This window comes from Crocodylus siamensis, chromosome 2 (genome assembly GCF_052110815.1).
Source record: "Crocodylus siamensis isolate JL-2025a chromosome 2, ASM5211081v1, whole genome shotgun sequence".
In the NCBI taxonomy this organism is placed as follows: domain Eukaryota; kingdom Metazoa; phylum Chordata; order Crocodylia; family Crocodylidae; genus Crocodylus; species Crocodylus siamensis.
In genome coordinates, this window is record NC_143396.1 from 290,455,551 (window position 1) to 290,475,675 (window position 20,125).

A 20,125-nucleotide genomic window follows, 5' to 3' on the forward strand; every position below is an offset into this window, starting at 1 on the left:
CAAGTAACAATATTTTTTTTTTCTCCAAAGAGCAGAACAATAACTTCCTTTGCGGGTTAAATAACGAGGCTCTGGTTAAATGGTAAGCTTTCAATGAGTCCTTCATGACATACTCATTCATAAACTTGGAAGAATGTGGCATAGGTAGAAAGAGGTACCTCCAAGTAACAGTATTTGCATAGATAGATTTATTTCCAGGTTATTTGGAAATAACCAAATATAGAAATATTTCCAAATCTACCTATTTGCACAGGTAGATTTGCAATTAAGCGGTGTAACAGGGCACCCCATCCATGTTCTAAAAGGGCTGAAGAGTAAAACTTCCAAGGTCCCTGTTAAGAACAGGATTTTTGTGACCCGAGGGGCAAGGACTTGGGCAACTTGGGTGAACTTGGCTCCAGAGGGGGACAAGAGGCTCAGCTCCTCAAGGCCAGCCGAGAAGCCTCTGATCAGTACGGATCCTGGTTTTCTCTGTCAAAAAACCCCCAAATTATCTGATTTTTAAAGCGTGGGGACAGACTATTTTCTCTGATTTTAAAAAAAACAAAACCCAAATCTGTGTTTTTCCACAATTAAAATGAAATGCCACTGATACATTAAAAAAAAATTGAAAAACGCATCAGCTGAACACAATGTTTTATTGATGTATTTACAATTTCAAAGCAGTTTGAAAGCCTACCTGGGCATCAATCATTATAATAAAATAAATTCTAAATACCTGCATTTGACTTTGGTTTTTTTTATCATTGAAAATTAGAGCTCCCCCTTTGCTCACCAGGACACTGAGGCTGTAGATGGGATAGTAGGAAACCTCCACTGGGACTGAGCATCAGGTCAGCTAACCAGTAGAGCCGGGGTTGGCCTGTATTTGACTTGCCTCCCGGGCGGAGGGTGTCACTCGGGCCCTGACCATCGGGAAGAGAGGAACTGTCCTGTAGGATATAGGGAACTTGGGTCCACAAGGAGAGGAGGAGCCAGCAGTGGGGCAGGCGAGCCTTTCCCACTTGGTGAGTGTGCCCGGATGGGTTAGCATTTTAGTGATGCCTGTTTCTGTTCACCCTGTGGGGTGATGTTTCTGTTAAGGATTTGTTCATAGTAAACTGGCCTTTCAGAGTGGCTGGAAGGGGTGGGTTGGAGACCACAGGATGGTGCTTGGAGCACACAGTAGTTTTAAGCTCTGTAAGGGCTGGGGGATTTATAGAGGTAAAAGCTGGGGTCTGAAGCCCCGACAGGTAGGCTGAAGCTAGAGCAGAGAGGCTGAGGCTAGGGGGCTGAAGCCAGAAGCAGAATAAATAGGGGCCTACCCAACTCAAGGAGGCTCCCACCCAATTTTGCAGGGAGATGGTGGGGCCAGGTGCTATTTTCATGGACTGAACACGGTGCCATCCCGCCCCACACACGCACACCTCTTGCCAAGGGGCCCCGGTGGCCCACTCCCCCCCACAGATTGCCAGATGACCCAGTGGAGCGCCCGATGGCGGGGGGGGGGGGGGCCATCCCCAGGGAGGACTACACTGCAGCTGCTCGGGGCTGCAGGGGGGTCAGGAAGGCCAAAGTGAGGATGGGACTGGGACTAGCTTCCTGGATCAAGGACAACAAGAAGTCCTTTTTTAAGTACACAGGGGGCAAAAAGAAGGTTCTGGGTAACGTGGGGCCCCTGCAGGCACGCTAGGGAATCTGGTTGTCACACCCGACAGCAAAGCTAACATATAACAATTTCTTTGTCTCCATTTTCCTGGGCAGGGACCAGATCAGCCCCCCCACCAGACCCTTGGCGCACTCAGGCCAAGGGTCAGGGAGGATCTAGTCGGGGAATGTCTGGAGGGACGGGATGTATTTAAATCAGCTGGTCCGAATGATCTCCACCCCCCCGAGTGCTGAGGGAATTAGCTGCGGTCATTGCAGGGCCCCTGGCCCGGCTGTACGAGCGCTTGTGGGGCTCTGGTGTGGTGCCAGAGGACTGGAAGAGGGCCAGCGTGGTTCCCATCTTCAAAAAAGGGAGGAAGGAGGACCCGGGGAACTATAGGCCAGTTAGTCTTACCTTGATCCTGGGCAGGCTTTTTGAGAGAGTTATCCTGGCGCATGTCCATGAGGAGCCAGGGGGGAGATTATGGTTAGGGGCAACCAACACTGGTTCATTAGTGCCAGGTCCTGTCAGACCATCCTGGTGGCCTTCTATGACCAGGTCACCAAATCCTTAGACGCAGGGGGAGCAGTAGACATCGTCTTCCTGGACTTTCGGGAGGCCTTCGACACTGTCTCTCACCCCGTTCTCATTAAGAAACTGGGGGCTGTGGTGTCGACCCCACACAGTCAGATGTGTCGCCAACTGGCGGGAGGGCCACACCCAGAGGGCGGTGGTGGACGGGTCGTGTTCGACCTGGAAGGACGTGGGCAGTGGGGGTCCGCAGGGCTCGGTCCTCGGGCCCGCACTGTTCAACATCTTCATCAGCGACTTGGACAAGGGGGTAAAAAGCACCTGTTCAAATTCACAGACAGCACTAAGATGTGGGGGGATGTGGGCACACTAGATGGGTGGAATAGGCTGCAATTGGACCTGGACAGGTTACAGGGTGGGCGGATGAGAACAGGATGGGATTCAACACAGACAAGTGCAAGGTGCTGCACCTGGGGAGGAGGAACCAGCACCATGCCTACAGGCTGGGGAACTCCTTTCTCGTCAGGGCAGAGGCAGAAAAGGATCTTGAAGTCATCACTGACGCCAAGATGAACATGGGCCGGCAGTGTGGGGACGCGGTCAGGAAGGCCAACCACACCTTGTCCTGCATCCACAGATGCACCTCGAGCAGGTCCAGGGAGGTGATCTCCCCCTCTGCACGGCACTGGTCAGGCCACAGCTGGAGCACTGCGTCCAGGTCTGGGCGCCGCACTTCAGGAGGGACGTGGACAACATGGAGAGGGGCCAGAGGAGGCAACTCGCGTGGTCAGGGGGCAGCAGGGCAGGCCCCACGAGGAGAGGCGACGGGACCTGAACCTGTTCAGCCTCCACAAGAGAAGGCTGAGGGGGGATCTTGTGGCCTGTTACAAACTAGTCAGGGGGGACCAGCAGGCATTGGGGGAGTCCCTGTTCCCCCGAGCCCCGCCAGGAGTGACCAGGAATAACGGTCACAAGCTGGCAGAGGGGAGATTCTGATTAGATATCAGGAGACACTACTTCACGGTCAGGGCGGCTAGGATCTGCAACCAACTTGTGTGCGAAGTGGTGCTGGCTCCTACCCTGGGGGTGTTTAAGAGGAGGTTAGATGAACACCTCACCGGAGTCGTTTGGCCCCAGTACTCTTTCCTGCCATGGCAGGGGGTCAGACTAGATGATCTACTCAGGTCCCTTCTGACCCAACCAACTATGAAACCAAACTGGGGCTTAATTACCTGGAGTTAACCCAGGGAAGCTATTAATCCATGTTTAGTGAGGCATGGATTAATTGCTTCCCTGGGTTTAATCAGGATAAGTAAGCCATGGTTTGAGGCCATCCCCAAGCAAATGGCTGCATGGGACTCCGCCAAGCCCCAGCCCAGCTCCTTGCTGGTAGTGAGTGCACATGTGCCTCAGGGCCACCAGTGGGGAAGAGGCTTGGGGCAGCTTCAGCCCCTTCACTGCCATCATCCCTGAGGTACCTTTGCACCCACTGCTGGCCAAGCCAGGGCTTTGTGGAGCCTGGTGCAGTTGCTTGCAGTTTCCTGGCTGCCAGCCACAACTGGCCCGGGCCCAAACAAGCCCCCATGGGCTGCTTGTAGCCTCCCCACTGCCACTTCCCCCCACCCTTCGCTCCACTAAGCTCCAGGGCTTCCCTTGCTTTCTAGTAAGGCCTTTTTGCAAGCCCTCAATATTTTGTGGAGCCCACCATTTGTTGCTGAAAATGCCCAATTTCACATCTTCCCCAGAAATTCCACAATTTCAGTAAGTCCCTACCAATAGACTAACACCAGAGCAGAGTCGGGCCCCAAGTGAACCGAGGCTGAGATTTGGAACTGGAGACCTGAGAGAGCAGAAGCCAAGGCAAGGCAAGACCAGGGGACCAGGAGCTAGTAGAGCCTGTGAGCCCGATGAAAAGAGACTAAGCAAGAGCTGGGATGCATGGACATGGCCACAGGTCCATGGTTGGAGGCCACGATTAGGGCCAGAGAGAGAGCAGAGGGGAAGCACCAGAGGCTGAGAATGGTCTGAGAAGAGCACCGCCAGACTCCCTTTTAATGGGAGACTCAAGGGCAACTTCTCCTAAAGTAGACATGCTGACCATTTACAGGGAGTAAGTGGGGTAGAATAGCATCACACTTAAGTGCCTAATTAAATTAGACCCCAGGCTTAGTCTGTGACATGCATATGTATTGCTGAACGTGTATGTAAATGATACTTTATTATAAAACTCTCTCTTCCTGAACGTTACTGTGATCTACATTTCGCATCCTGCTGTAGAACTGGAATCTACTATAATTTGTGCTTTTCTTCCAGAACTAATTCTTTGTGCCTGTTGTGTGGCTTCTTACTCTCTTAAGACATCATATACAGTTAATTCTCTAGGAAAATTATTCTATTTACCACGCTTCCTTCGGCAAGGTAGCAGGAGAAATGGGATGGAGCAGTCTCTCAAAGTGTTGTTCGTTTTTGTATTGTAATCAAGCAGCAAGCTGAATAGTAGAGGTGCACCGATATATCGGTTGGATATCAGATCGGCACTGATAAAAGGGAAATGACATTATTGGCCATCAGCTTTTTTTGCCTGTTGTAGCCAGTAATCTTTACCAATAATTATGCTGTATAACCAGGGCTCCAGATGCCTGGGTTCCCTCCTGTGAGCCAGGGTGACCTTGATTGCAGAGGTCACCCTGATCTGCGTGCAGGGGCCCAAGCCATTTTCCATCCCCTCACGGGGGCCAGGCTGGGCTGGAGCAGAGCAGCTGGCATGGTGTGGACTGTGGGTTGGGGCCAGGGTGGGCGCTGTAAAAGGTGGCAAGTGCTGCAGAGACGTGATGGGCGGGCAGAGCTGCCTGGCCCAGCCCAGCCTGGCGTGACTCAGCCCACAGTGCCCCCAGGGGTTCATGCCCCAGGGCCGCGGCAGCCGCTACCCACTGCTCTGCAGCAGGGTCTTCCCATAGCCCCACCATTTTTAAGCATGGGGATGCTGGTACATGAGACACAGGAGGCTGCAGGAGCGCATCAAAAAAAAAAAAAAGATTTACTTATGTCAGTAGTTTAAAATGTCTTGTGTTATTACACATATCAGTTATCAGATTGACATTGGCTGATATGGTTGGTTAATCATCAACCAAGAAAATCTTTATCGGTGCACCTCCTTCTTGATCAGGTCAAGGAAAACTTAATGACTGAAAAGTAATTTGAAAGAAATTCTTGTATACCTCCTGGGGTACTGCATGTCAAGACCTTTAAATGATGTATAACAGTCTCTTATATGTGCATGCGGGTAACAACAGCACTCAGTCTCCACCTCGAGTATGAGTAACAGCAAAAGAGCCAGCAAGCTCTTCACACTTCCCAGCAAGGACAGATGGCAAAATTCTCACTTCCACCAAAAGGACAAAAAGTGGGAACTTGCCTCTTGCTAATGGCACAGTCAGTCCCAGCGGCAGAGGGTGATGAACAGAATCGAGTTTTGTGAATTCCTAAAGCACTTGTAAAATAATCTTCCTGCTGCTCATGTTCAACATGGGGTGTTCTGGGAATTTACAGTGCAAGAAAAGTATATGGGTGAATACTGGGGAAGTGACAGCCACCAGCCTGAGCCCATCATGAGCTTGCTGAAGATAACTAGACTTATTGAACATGATGACTTGTGTGTGGTCTTACAGAGCTCCTAAAGCAGGAGTTTTCAACCAGCGTACCATGGCACCCTGGGGTGCCTTGAGATCCTTTCAAGGGTGCCATGCAGTGTCACAAATTGTTAGGTGTACAATTGTGATTCGCAAAACAAACCCAGAGATTGGCAACAGAAATCCCTAGTTGTGGACTTTCTGAGCTCTTTGCAACAGATGAACTGCTGTACTAGTTCTCACTTTCATTATTTCTGTAGTCAAAAAAGAAAAAAGCTGACACTTTCTTAGGGGGAGCAGAGTCTCTCTAGGAGTGCCTCGCGTCTAAAAAAGACTGAGAACTGCAGTGCTGAAAGAAGCGGGGTATGTTCTGTTGCCTGCACAGCACCTGGTACTCAGTCGGATCCTTCTCTCACCCTGGCTCCTGAGCCTGGCCTGCTCCCACAGATTGCATGCCTACCTGTCAAAAGCTCATCTCTTTGCTGACTCTTACATTTCTGAGGCCAAGGTTTGGATTTTAATGGATCCTAAGTAGCCATGCTGAAAGGGCAAAAAGCAGTCCAGTTATGGATCTCTTTTAAACTGCAGCCAGGAAATTTAAAATCTAGGTTAATTTGCCTTTTTTTTAATAAAAGAGAAGTTTGGGGGATTGTTTTGAGAGAGCAGAAAACTGGAGCGATGCTAAAGTTTAAGTTACTCAGTGATAAGTACATTTGTCAAGGCCTGCGTACCACTCTCAGACTCAGCATATGCCTGAGGATGCACTCATCATCACCGACAGAGTTTCATCTAGCCTGAAGTCATTTCAGGAAACGCAGGGAAAGACTAAATTAGTTCATAATATCTCAACCGGTTTTGTTTTGTTTTTTTCCTCTTTTAAAACAGCTAGTTAAAGGTCTTCAGCAGGAGCTGAATCGCCTATACACTCTCTTCTGTTCTCGGAACCCAGAATTTGAAGAAAAAGGAGGGAAGGTCTCAATTGTGTCCCATTCCCTAGGATGTGTAATCACTTATGACATAATGACTGGCTGGAATCCAGTTAGACTTTATGAACAGTTATTACAGAGGGAGGAGGAAGAAGAGCTTGAAGACCGTTGGATGAGCTACGAGGAGCAGCATTTGATTGAAGAACTTTACATAACTAAGCAAAGGTAAAGTATGCACATTCTCATGATTTAAGGAGCAGTCTCCATCTCTCAGTGAAACTCTTTAGGAGTTTCCCACATCCACCATTGCCCGTGCCAGTCATGCCCAGTGACTGCTGCTGTTCCACTGGCACTGAATGGCAGTGGTAAGTGCTAACTTTATAACTGCAGGGGCTGATACATGAGGGGAGCAGGGACTGGAGCTCCCAGCCCGTGCTTGGCTTGCTGCTGCTGGCCACCTCTGGCTTCGGTTTCATTGCTGGACTGAAGGAGAGATCACTTCCAGAATGCAAGGCTGAGTCTTAACTGTCTGGGCTTGGGGTGATTCTCTACTTGCATTCAACAAAGTAGCTTTTCAGTTTCCGGGGGGGCCACATGCTGCCCATCTCTGAGGTGGGAGCAGGGATTCAATAGTTGGAACTGGGAGCTGAGCTGTAAGTGTCCCCAGTATCCAGCATTTATCTGCTTGCTTGCTAAAGGAGAGTAAGTTTTCTGAGCATATCCAGGACTCGGATGGAAGTTATCCACCTCTGTCTGCTACCTTTGTTCAGCGAGAAATTTTAACATTGTGTTGCTTACAAATTCTGAGCATGGAAGTAAGTGAGGGTTACGGATGTTGGTCAGGGTCTTTAGTTGCAGGGAGACCCTTCAGGTCTGATGAGGACAGCTCAGGAGGGTCAATTGACCCTCCTTCCCAAAAACCCCAGGGGGCTGTAAGGCAAGCAATGAGGGCACCTATCACATTGCCAGATACTCCATTACCAGTGTCTGGACTTCTGCAAAGATTTGAGGCAGAAGCTACATAGGATGAAGCCTTTTACTGTGTAAGGTGTGTAAATTTTGTTAGTGACTGGGTGCAGTGTGACTTGACCAGCTGCAAGGCAGTATAACCTGATCTCCTAATAATGTGACCCACCTGAGGGAATGTAAAAAAGAAAGAATACCAGGCTTTGCCCCCTTTCATCTGTTGTTAGGATTTGACGGGTGAAACCTCAAATCCTAACGCTCAGCACCAGTAGCCTAGCCAGGAGCAAACATGCTGCAGGGTTTCGCAGGTCAATCCAAGTGATAAATCTGACGTATGCGTTGATGAATAAAGAGAAGAGTCTTTCTCTTGCTTTCTGAGCTGTGCAGTTCGGTTTGATGCTATTGTGAACGCTCATCTGGAATACGCAATTGCATTCTGTAACTTTTGAATTTCAAAGATTGTAGTCTTACTAAAGTTATTGCTGGGCCTTTGAAAATGCTTGTGTCTGGAGTAGTTTGTTTGATTCTGTTCTTAAATGTTCTAAATTGTACCGGAGTCTTTAGCTTCCCATTTGTAGCATACATGCTTACAATATTGGATACCTCTCATTATGAAATGAGCTGTCTCGAGCAGAGGGAGAGATCAGTCCATATCATTATGTCTTTATCAACTTATGGTGCAGTAATACCTTTTAAAACACAGGGCTCTCTCGGGAGTCTTGCTTACAGAAAGTGCCCAATCTAATACCATATTTACCCAAATCCAAGACCACTCCGAATTTAAGACAGCTGTTCAGTAATTGGATTCTAGACATGGAAAATGTATGTTGGTTATAATTTTCCATGTCTAGAATCTAATTAATGAAGAGTCTTCTTAAATTCAGCTCCTCCCCTCCCCCGCAAGCCCTGCTGCAGCAGAGGGGGCCGGTGAGGGTGAGTGAAGTGACTGACCCCTACCTCTTGCTTTCCTTCCTCCCACACTTTGCCCACTGCCGCCTGCCTCCTCCAGCCACAGGTCAGAGCTGGACCCATGGCCAGAGTTGCCATTACCACTGTCACTGCTGCTTGGCTGGGCAGGGGCTGGAGCTGCCACGTGCTCCACGGCCTGGGTCAGAGCAGGGCCAGAGCCAGAGGTGCAACTGAGGCTAAGCAGCAGTGGAGAGGCAAAGGGCAGAGGAGGCTGTAGGGGGCACTTTGGGGGGGGGGGCAACAGCTATGGCTCTGACTCCAAGCCACTCCGACTCCCTCACCCCATTCTTAAATCCAAATTGAGGGGCTTTTTTCCATATATTGAATGGGGGGGTGCAGCCTCATCTTGGATTTGAGTAAATACAGTGCATATGTTTTGCCTGGATGACACAAAGCACAGTAGGTCTGTTGTACCTCTCATTTGTTCCAAAATAGTTGGAAATAAAATCGGTTACTATTTAGTGTTGTGCTGCAAGGGCTAACAATAACGAAGCAGTCTTTACTGATGCTGTGGGGTGTGACGGCCACCTTTCAGTCAAGATAATGGAGGGCACGATCTCTACTTAGTGATAGCTGAAATCATGGAAAACCCCCTTTTAAGGGTTAGACAAGCATCCCTGCATAGTGTCAGGGCCATACAGTTCAAAGGGTTTCTCCAGGATCTGCTACCAGTGGGGATGGGGAATGGGCTTGAGTGCATCTATGTCTGCAGTGTGAGGGGAGCAGAAAAACACTGTAGAAGGCAGCCAGAAAACCAAGATAGACAGAAACACACTTGTAGTATGACCCCAGGAGAAGCTGAGAGTGAGCACTTCTGCATAAAGTGGTATCTGGAAAGAGGCTTGGGACTGTGGAAAGGATACCGTCTCCTGCTGTGTGATCACTGACCATTCCTGTCTTCAGGGAAACTGGACGTTACGTACATTCTTCCTAAATAAACAGTCTTGCAAAAAAGAAATCCTCGACTCCATCATCAATTTCTCCTGCTAACGCAACTACAAAGACCCCCAAATTGCCTAACAGACTGGCTTAAAAGGGGGAACCCTCCACTTCTGTACAGACTATACCTAAGAAAGAAACCCCTTTTTTTCTAGATTGAGAGAGATAGAAGAGAGGTTACACGGATTGAAAGCATCGAGCGTATCCATTTCAAAAGTACCTGCCTTAAAATTTAAGGTATGTATGCCCAAGAAAGATGTTTATTGAATGAATGTTTGTTGCTGTTTCTGTAAAGGTTTGCTTTCGATGGCATACTCCACTTGGACTTTGGTTTTCCTTCTTCCTGAAAGGTTATTTTAGTGCAATTTGTTTCATATTTTGTTATGTAAGAGTATTAGATATTTGCCCATGTAATTTCTGTGCATTAGTGCAAAATTTATAATGTATATATGAATATATGTAACTTTTGTGCATTATGTTAATACTGCATGCATATTTCACCCACATGTGGTGGTGACATTCATTTCTTAAACTACATGCATCATGCACCTTTGATAGTTCAGCCCTTACTCTGCCATTTAATCCACCTCTCAACAACTTCAGGCCAGGTTGAATTTCCTCTGAAGTGGCATTTTTCTCCCAAATTACACTGACATAAACTACACAAAGCAAAGGTTTTGCTCTCAAGCAATGGACAGCCATTGTCTGATATTTCGGAAAAGGTTGGTAACTGGATCTTTATATCATTGGAAAGAGGAGAGTTTCAGTTTTCCGATGAGATGCACTTGTTAATGGTTGTTCAATGTCTTGGGATACTGGACCTTTTAAAATGTGACCCATTTCCTCCCACTTCCTCCCTCCCCCCTCCCCCCCCATGTTAACAACATCTCATTCCTTAAATCTCCAAACTTACTTACTCATTTATATCCTTAATAACTAGGTGACCGGGTCCCTTTTTGTATCTCGCCCTTAAAGTGCAACTTGAGGTGGAATTTAGATACTGTATGAATTTGGCTGACCACGTCAGTTGTTCGGATAAAATGTTTATACAAAATCCAAGGGCCTGTAGCAGTTATGCAGTTAAGTGAACAGGCCATGCTTCTGTAATGAAAGTGAACTGTATGTTAGGTTGTGCTGTTACAGCATGTGTTAATGACTTCACCCAGTGAGTAGTTACAGTGACAAGCCTTTAATCAGAATACGTGTAGATGGGCTACCTGGGGAGAAACTGTAGCTGTCCCGCGCTGGCGGGTTTCAGTAGAACCAGGTGACGCTGACAAAGAACCTCTCTCCTGCTCCTTTATCCCCCTAGATTTGTTATGACCTCGTCTTTAATCTGAAGCGTCTTTTTTCCAGAAATGGATCAAATCTAACCCCAAATCCCCAAGCATGCCAAGCTTATTTTTCACAAAACACAAGAACATCATCTACTGTCCTTGCTTGCCTTCAGTCCATTCATTCCTGATCTGTTTTCCTAGACATACTGGAGCCAAGTGGTTGGCATCTCAGTCTTCTTGTCATTCTCTTCCTGTGCTGACATGCCTATAACATCTCCCTTCCTTCATCTACCTCACACCTTACAATAGTAGCTTCCTACCAGTCTTTCTCTGTCTTTCTTTAAACAATGGATTCCTGGTAGTTTGATCCGTGCTTATATGTAAGAATATAATTTAAATATGCCATCCCCTAGCATAGTCTGTAAGGTGCTTTTGTCATTGTTAGCCAGCCAATGCTGCCTTACTGTTCACCGGTGACTCGCACAGCTGAAGTCTAGCTGCTCCCCATGGACAGAGGTGCTAAGCAGAGTATTTCGGTGCCTATCTTATGCCTAAAGCCAATCGTGATTCACAAACTTGGAGTCAATGTGATTAAGTTCTCATGGGTCCAGTCCAGTAGGTGTGTTCTGAGTGTGCCTGATGCACATTGATAGCATTAGGTTCGGTGCAGAGCTCACCACCTGGGGTCACTCGCATTTAAAAACATGGGGGAATAGGGATTTATGATTGCAACTGATGCAATAGCCTAGTGGTTAGGGAGCAGAAGGATGAACTCCCACATTGCATTTGGGCATGCTCCTTCTGGCCCTGTGAATCTTGCATTCCTTCTTGCATAGTGATTCAGCTTCCACAGGAGGGGATGAAGATGCCATCAACCCAGCCTCGCCTCTCGCCTGCTGGGCAGGGCACTCTCTTGAGTGGAGGGAGCTGTAAGCCTGAATGCTTTCAGGTGGAGGAAGGGATAGAACTGAAGTCTTTTACTTCCTGGGCTTCTGCTCTAACCACTAAGGTTTTATGTGGCTGCTGTCACAAGGTATCTTGGAGTGTACAGTTGCCTGTACATGAAGGGACATTTAGGCACCTTACATGTGGAAGTTGAGCTGTGAATCCCATTCTTACCCAGGTACCAACCTCAGGGCTGCGGAAAGGGACCAAGCCTAGGAGAGAGGTGAGATTTGGGGCATCTCCCTCTGATGTTTCCTGTTGGCTGATTTAGATGCGTGCCCCCCCCCCCCCCCCCCCCCCCCCCCGGCTAACATACCAGTCCTAGGAATTTGACAATCCCCATTTAAAATCTGGAGGACTCACCTGGGTTTGCAAATTCCACACCGAATTTTTAAGTACAGAAATGCTCCGTGGTTCCCCCCTTCTCTTCCTTATCAGACAAAAAATGGCATCATGCTGTTATCACCAGCAGCAAGGAAACGGGAGCCTTTCAGGTGTGCTCACAGACCACTTGCATTCAGTTTCAATGTTTTACCACAACTGCTGCTCTAAAACGGGCAGGAAGGAAGGCAGTGAAATGAGGACAATGACAAAAAACTACTTAGTAAGTAATTTTTCACTGTCTTGCATCTTCTTTTTTTTTCCTCATCCTAAAAGAAAGCTGAATAAGCCGTGTAAGGGTTTTGTATCTACTTCACCTACCACATCTGTTTCTGAACACCTTTATTCTGACGGTGACCAGTCCAAGAGGAAGAGAGGGCCTACACCGAAAGCAAGTCCTCTTTTACTGAAATATAATTTCCCAGCAGTAGATCAGTCCAGCTCGGACACATGATGGCAGCCAAGTAACCGCTTTGTACTTTGATACGAATATAGTCCTGTTCAACCGCAAGTTGCTGGGTGAAGTTCTTCATCTGGTGCTATGCAGAGATCCGGCCTTAAATCAAGACTGAGCAAGCCTGTGCTTTGATGGACAAGTGTGGCCACTGCTACTTTAATGCTCTTTAGGTCTAATCAGTTTGATGTGGAAGAAAGTGGCATGTGCAGCTCCTGCTCCTCGAGGAGGAATATCAGAAGGCTTGGAAGGTTTTTGGGTGATGCACCTGACTTTTACCTAGCCACGGTGTTGGCAACCAATGTAGGCTCTTCCCTGCTCTCCCTCCCCCAAGGGCCAAAATGTTGGAACCGCTAAGGCCCTGTGATCTTGGGGTTAGTCCCTGTGGGATCAGGACAGGAATGCATTGATGCTTTGTCTCATTGTACCTCCACTGGTATCTCATGGAGGTGCACCCTAGTACTGGCTTTGTCTGCGTGATGGAAGAGAAGGAAGGATACTCTGTGCTTCTCATCTGAGGCATATATGCAACTGTAGGAAGGGTGTAGCGCTGCTTCTGTATGGCACTGGAGCATGCCTGCTGTATTCCTACTTGGTGGTTGGTGAAGACAGCAGCATGATGACAGACTAAGCGAAGAAGAGAAGGGCAAGTTGTTTGCTCCTGACCCTAGAGTTGGTAATTGGCTTATTTTATTTCACTTGTCAACACGATGCAAGCGTTTCCAAGATTCCCTGGCACTTCGCAAAAGAGAGACGGGCAAGCTGACTCTGGCTTCGTGGATAAATTCCAGTTGGTATTTGAACTCTTGACTTATACACAGCACCTTCTGTCCAGAGATGTCGGTGCTGTTGACAGACTTCACGGCCAGTTTACAAGACATTGAGGAATTACTGCATGGACCATTGAAATGCAGCCATATCTGAGAATAGCAGAGTCTTTTTAAACTGCTGACATCAGGACTCCACCGTGATTCAAAACAGATCTACTCAATTAAATCCCTCTTGATGATGAGTTTCATCTTGCCCTCAAGGGTTACATGGTGTTCATAGCACAGTTTAAAGGTTGTAGGTCACACTCCAGAGGTGGCTAGCTTTATCGGAAGCTGGAGCGTTTCCTGAGAACATTAAGACCTTCAGGATCCTTTTGCATGAAAGGCCGTATATGCACATAATCTGTAGTGATCTGCATCTTCCCCTCTTAACCTCTCCCCTTTAGCATGTCTCTCTGCCCCCTCACCTGTACCCATTCACTCACTGAGAGGTATATAATCACCCGCTCATCTTCTTATTTACCTCTTCGTTCAATGTGAAAGGACTGCATAAAGCCTCAAGTAGAAATGTCAGTGATTTGATATTTGTTGCCAAAGTACCTGATGTTCTTGTGTTGTTCCTTACCAGTAATTCAGGTTATCTTCTTATTCATAGGTGTCTTAAGAATCGATCTTTGGGGAGAAAGCGATTTGTTTTTATTATTGCCCTTTATCTAAACTTCCACACTGAAAACTCAGTGCTGCACCCAGATAGGTAATAGTACTCATTCCTGCTTCAGCAAAAAGCGTATCAAAATTTAATCAGTGGTTTTAAAGCCTTCTGACCTCATGGGACTTCATCGTGTAGCAATTTAAAAAAAATATGACCTACTTCTTCCATTTAACGGACTTAACTTGTGAAAGGACTGGTCTTGATTCTTGGGAGACTTGCCATCTGATATCGGTTATGACCATTTGTGTTGAATACCACATCCTTAACCTGCGTGCATTAACTGGGCTGGAGAACCACATTACAAGGCTTGGGCACATAGGAAAATGGAGTCAACACTGCAATGCAAGTCGGCAAGAAAAGCAGAAAAGGAGCCAAGAAACCTCACATCTCAGTGCTGGAGCTGTTCGCCTTCTGAAAGCATTGCCTAGTTTGTACTTCACGTCAGCTGAATTTACTGAAATTTCTTCTGAGTATTAGCTATCATGCTACCCGCCAGTCATAACAGTTTCTTTCTGAAATTGGGGTAGAACAATGTTGTATTCGGGGCTTGGAATACAGGTATATCCTATTAGCAGGGCTCAAGATGACTTAATAGTTCAAAGAATTATTTACTGACATTTTTCTTATATTCCAAGGTCACAGCATTTTAGTATTATATTTGAAGACAAAAAAAAGCTTGTGTCCAAATTGGAAAGTATAGGAGTGCATGCAGAGCTTGATTATAAAATAGAAGAGTGCTTTGTGCTCTGCAAGATGGCTAGCTTGACAACAAAAATCAAGTTCTTTCTTAAAATGGATCTTGGAAAGAACATTCTTGTTGAAGGAAAAGTCTTGTTCTGAAGTGCGATACCCGTGCCAAGTTAAAGGAGGAGGAATGTCTTGGGCCGTGCTGGAGTCTGTATGAACCAGAGCATTATTCCAGTCTCGCCTGACACGGCTGAGCTGACACGTAGCAAAGACGCTTCGAGAGTCCAAGTGTTAAACATAAGCACTCAACAAAAATGCTGCAGTTTCTCTTGTCTGCTGAATGGTGTTGCCCTTGTAATTGTTCTGCTGTGGTGCCCTGTGAGCTTATCATGAACGTTATGGTGACGTTCTCATAATAATTTAACAAAGTTTTCTCTTAAGGGTAAAAATTACTTGACTTGAGTTTTCCATTTGATGTTTCTAGGGGACTGCATGTCTAAGGACCTGTAATGCTCTACAAATCCATTTGCAGCTAGGTCACTGCTGAATACAAAACAAGCTGTTAATGATCAAAAGTTACGATCGGTGATGAATGTGCAGTGACCTACTTCAGACCAGTTGATTGTTTCCGTCCAGTTTTCCATGAACAGGTTTACAAGTTTGAATCGCCGCTGAACCTGAACAGTCTCCTCCATGCCAAAACCAGTCCCTTTTACAACATCAGTATAAGCGAAGGGCAGTGAAGCACAGTCCACAGGCTGAATCTGGCCTGCAGAGAATAAATCTGGGGTATGGGGCAGCTGGTGAGGTGGGGGGGGGTCACAGCCTCATCACTCCTATAGGAGATGTGGCTGGTGCAGAGAAGCATCAGTGTAGCCAACAGCCGTGAGAGTTGACTTGTCCCCCTTACTGCAGCCACTGCCTTTCTCCCTTTCTCTTTACCTTTGTCCTTTGCTCTTGGTGATGAGATTCAGCTGCATTTGCCTCTGGGAGATGAGCAGTGGGAGATGCAGTGGGAAGGCGCAAAAAAGTCCCTACCTTTGGCGGCAGCTGCTGCATTTAACCACCGTACGCCTGGCAGTGCTGACACCCCCAAGGCAGCATCTTTCAGGGGGCAAGGCAGGGGTGTGAGGCTGACGAGGGGGCCAAGACTGTTGAGCGGGCTGTTGAGTCTCTTGGGAGCAAACCGGGAGGCGTGGAGGGGAGGAAATCGTCAGCCGGTGTAGCAAACCTTGCCGCTGTTAAAAGGTTCCTGATCCCTGTTATAGCCCATCCCTGCAGGAGCTTTGATCCATATGATGGCAGTTTACAAACTCACTACTTGTGCTAAACCTGCTCTGTCCTATGGAGGGTGGTCTCTGGTGGTTTTTTCTCCAACTATCAAATGTTTATTTCCTGCAACGTGCTTTGAAGAGGAGTAATGCTGGTGAACACTTGGGGTTACTCCAAATATGATATAGGTAGCTCATTCATTTGTTCTTTATTTTTAATGCAGCTTGGTTTTTTGCTTCTTTCATTGTCTGTGCAATGTATGCTTAGACAGAAGTTAAGTAATTGTAGTAAGCTTCCAGCAGTTCTGTGAGAAAATCAAACTTCAGTTTTATCGAACCCATCCTCTTTCTTTAGTATTCTCAAAAAACATCGTCCTCACTCCACCCCCATTAGTGTTCACATTTCTTTCATTTGATGCATCGTACCAACCTGAGAGTCTGTGCAGCTTTCCAAAATGTTTATTACATTGTATGATACCATAACATGTAATTTTTTTATCATAATTGAGGGAAGTGGAAGTTTTACCTGTATTGCAGTGTGGTCTTCCTCACTTTGATGGATACATAAGTACCACTGAGATATTGCGATACTCGGTATATGTGGAAAAAGTTACATTTGCTCCATCTGTTAATACACATGAAATATTTCCTTAGGTTGAGAATTTCTTCTGTATGGGATCTCCATTAGCAGTGTTTTTGGCATTGCGTGGCATCCGCCCAGGGAACACTGGAAGTCAAGATCACATTCTGCCCAAAACTATTTGTAACCGGTTGCTAAACATTTTTCATCCAACAGATCCAGTGGTGAGTCTTATTTGTAGTTGCACACTTTTACCTCAGGAATAATTTAAAATAAAGCAGATTTAGGGCCAAGCAAGCAATATATATAAGGAATGGTTTTCAGAGTATTTGCATCGACTTGGGTATGTTTCTGAATGCACACAGTTTTGCAGAACAGGTTTCCAACAATCCTCTACCAATTTCTTAGCAGTTATAATTGTAAAATGAATTAGCAACATAGAATAAAGTGTGTGGCTTGTGCAACACACATTCTTCTCCTGGCAAGGTTTAGTGAGGAGCAGACTGATTTCAGATCCGTAGGTTGAACACCACTAATATACTGATTATGTAATGCTGCACAAAAGAAGCTGCTTTTTCCACTTAAAACTTTGAAACTTCTGTGACAGAACTGCTGCGTTAGGCTTTCTGCATTATTATAGTGCATGGCTGGCATTTCTTTTTTTAAACCTTTCCTTGGTGCTGAATATCTTCTGACTTCATCTGTACCAGTGTAATTAATCTGAGGAGTTGGTCCAACATCTCCAGCCTGCATGACAGCTCAAATTCTGCCAGGTGGTTACAGTGCTAAGGGACGTTAGGCTGGAAGTCAGGTAGTAACGCTGTGTCTACAAACAAATAGGACAAAGAAGGTGCAGAATACATTTCTGTGTCTACGAAAACAAAGAAAAGTGAAAGGCTTGAGTTGGAAGTAAGTGTGTAATGAAAATCCAGATGCCCACAGATCAGTAGGTGATGGTTCTTGAAGGATTGCTTTTGATCTGGAATTCCACTGTAACAGGCTATTTACAAAGCAGCTAGTAAGGCATGCTCAAAAAATATCCTTTGGCATACAAAAAGAAAATTCTGTATGAAATTCTTAATGGGAAGCATATGAGAGACGAGTGTTGTCGGCATGCTAATACACGTCTACAGACTGGTTTTTAAGTAAATTGCTGTGTTGAATTCTTGCCTGAACTCCAGCCTGCCCTCTAGTCCTAACCCAGCACATATCCCCGAGGGTGAGGCTATGGCCTCCACTCCATGGAACAAAATTGAGGATACTGGAGTTGCCCATTTGTAAAAAGGGTTGTGGAACTCTGCCTTGCTCCTTCCTACCAGTCATCTGTTTTTAAATCCCTAGAGGTTAAAATTCAACCAAGTCCTTAAACACTTGAATTGTGTCATTGAAGTGTGGATGGACTGCTCATACTTAAGTGCATTGCTGACTTGAAGCCACAGTTGTCACATTTCTACCCCAACACAAACCATAGGATGGCTTCTCATACCCTGAATGGTATGTCTACACTAGATTTTCTTCTCAGGTTAATTGCTAATTAACTCCACATATGTAAGCACTATTAAAGGCTAATTGGGATGTGTCCCACACATCTGATTCAGGCTGCAAATTTTCATGCTTTCAGGATTATAACATGATAAAGATGGAAGGCCACTTATTCCAAACCTGGGATTTACTCTTCTTAAACCATCCTAGATAGATGCCTATTCTTCTCCTTGAATGCATCCAATGAAGGAGATTACACCAATGTGTAAACAACTGGAGGAGGAGGAGATTACTAGCAGTCAACATGGTTTCATTAAGAAGAAATCATGCTAAACTAATTTGATCTCCTTCTTTGACAGGGCAACTAGTGTGGTGTATGAAGGGAATGCAGTGGACCTGATGCACCTGGCCTTTAGTAAAACTTTCAACATAGTCCCACAAGGCATTCTTACAAGTAAACCTAATGAGATGTTAGATAATTAGCATTAGGTGGATATAAACTTGGTGAATAAACACAAGCAAAAAAGTAGCTATAAATGGATTGATGTCAGATGGGCGGGGTGGGTCTTGTGAAATGTTACAGGGGTCTGGTGCTGTTTAATGCTTTGATTAATGGCTTAGGTGCACAAGTAGAGAGCTTCCTGATCCGTTTGCAGATGAAACAGCACTGCCTGCAAGCACTTTGGATGCAAGGATTTGAATTCAAAAGCATCTTGATAAATTGGAGGACTGGGCTCTAGACAACGAGATGAAATTCAACAGTGACAAGCATAAGTTGCTAGACCTAAGGATTAAAAAACAAATGCAGAAATGCAGAATGGGGCATCACTGGTTACATGCTTGTATTGCTGAGGGAGCTTACAGTAGATCAACTCAACTTGAGCTGGCATTATGATGCTGTGTCGTGTCCCCCCCCCCCCCCCCCCCCCCCCCCCAAAAAAAAAAAAAAGCGCAAATACAGTTTTGGACTGCATTAGAAATACAGTATGCAAGGCATGAGAGATGATAATACTCTTCTGCTTGGTACTGGTGAGCTCTCAGGTGGAGTATTATGCTCAGTTCTGGATTCTGTATGCACTGTTGTTAATATGTGGAGAAACTGCAGATCATCCAGAAGCAAAGGGAAAAGATAACAAAGGGGTTGAAATCAGGCAGCTCTAAGAAGAGTTGAGAGAATTAAGTAGCTTTAAGTTGGGGAGAAGGAAATTACAGTGGGGAAATAATGGTAATTTTCAATTATTTGAGAGGCTGTTTTAAAAAAGAGGGAGAATAACTATTCTTGCCACAGAGGGCAGGCATGAAGCAATGGGTTTATGCTGCAGCATAAATCAGATTTCAGAGAAATCTTCCTACCTGTCAGAACAGTAAAGCATTGAAACAAGCTGACCAGGGAAGTTGGCAGGTGTTCAAAAATGGATGGGTATCTGTCTTGGACGGCTTCGGGACAGGGCATCCTGCACTGGTTGATCCTTGAGACCCCTGCCAGACCCCCTTGTAGGCTTGTTTGACACTGTGTTGATAACGAGACCCAGCAGCCCAGGGCTTTAGCACACCCTGCCTACCTGCCGTACAGACACGCTCCTACCCAGAAGCACACAGTTGAGGTTGGTCTGGGCCTGTCTCTGCCCACCCTCAAGCCTACACTTTCTGGCATGCCCAAGAGCATTCACTGGAGATGAGCCTCGAGCAACCTCACTGGTTCCAGATGTGCAGCAGGTCAGTAGACATTGGTGGGTGAGGGCCAGGTCTTTCAGTGCCAGCCCTGCTACTGAAACAGTGTGAACAAGCCCTGAGACCCCTTTTAATCTTAGTCCTTTCCTGCACAATGTTTGCAGCCCCCTCAGAGCTTTGTCACCTGCAGATTTAGTCAGTATATTCCTACTTCCTGCATCAAAGTTGCGAATCAAAATGTTAAACATTTGGCCCAGGACAGACCCATAACCAGCTGAGATCTCCTGGCAGTGTGACAGTGATCCATC

General features: G+C 46.3%; 1 protein-coding gene across 1 annotated transcript in view; it reads left to right on the plus strand.

Moving 5' to 3' along the window:
* The window catches only part of DDHD1 (DDHD domain containing 1), a 91,105-nt gene that overhangs the window by 63,510 nt on the left and 7,470 nt on the right, over positions 1-20,125 (plus strand). Inside the window, exons 8-10 of the mRNA XM_090034387.1 lie at positions 6,673-6,938; positions 9,743-9,824; positions 16,739-16,888. Of these exons, the coding sequence (XP_089890513.1) occupies positions 6,673-6,938; positions 9,743-9,824; positions 16,739-16,888 (498 nt within the window). The remainder of the gene's footprint in view (positions 1-6,672; positions 6,939-9,742; positions 9,825-16,738; positions 16,889-20,125) is intronic.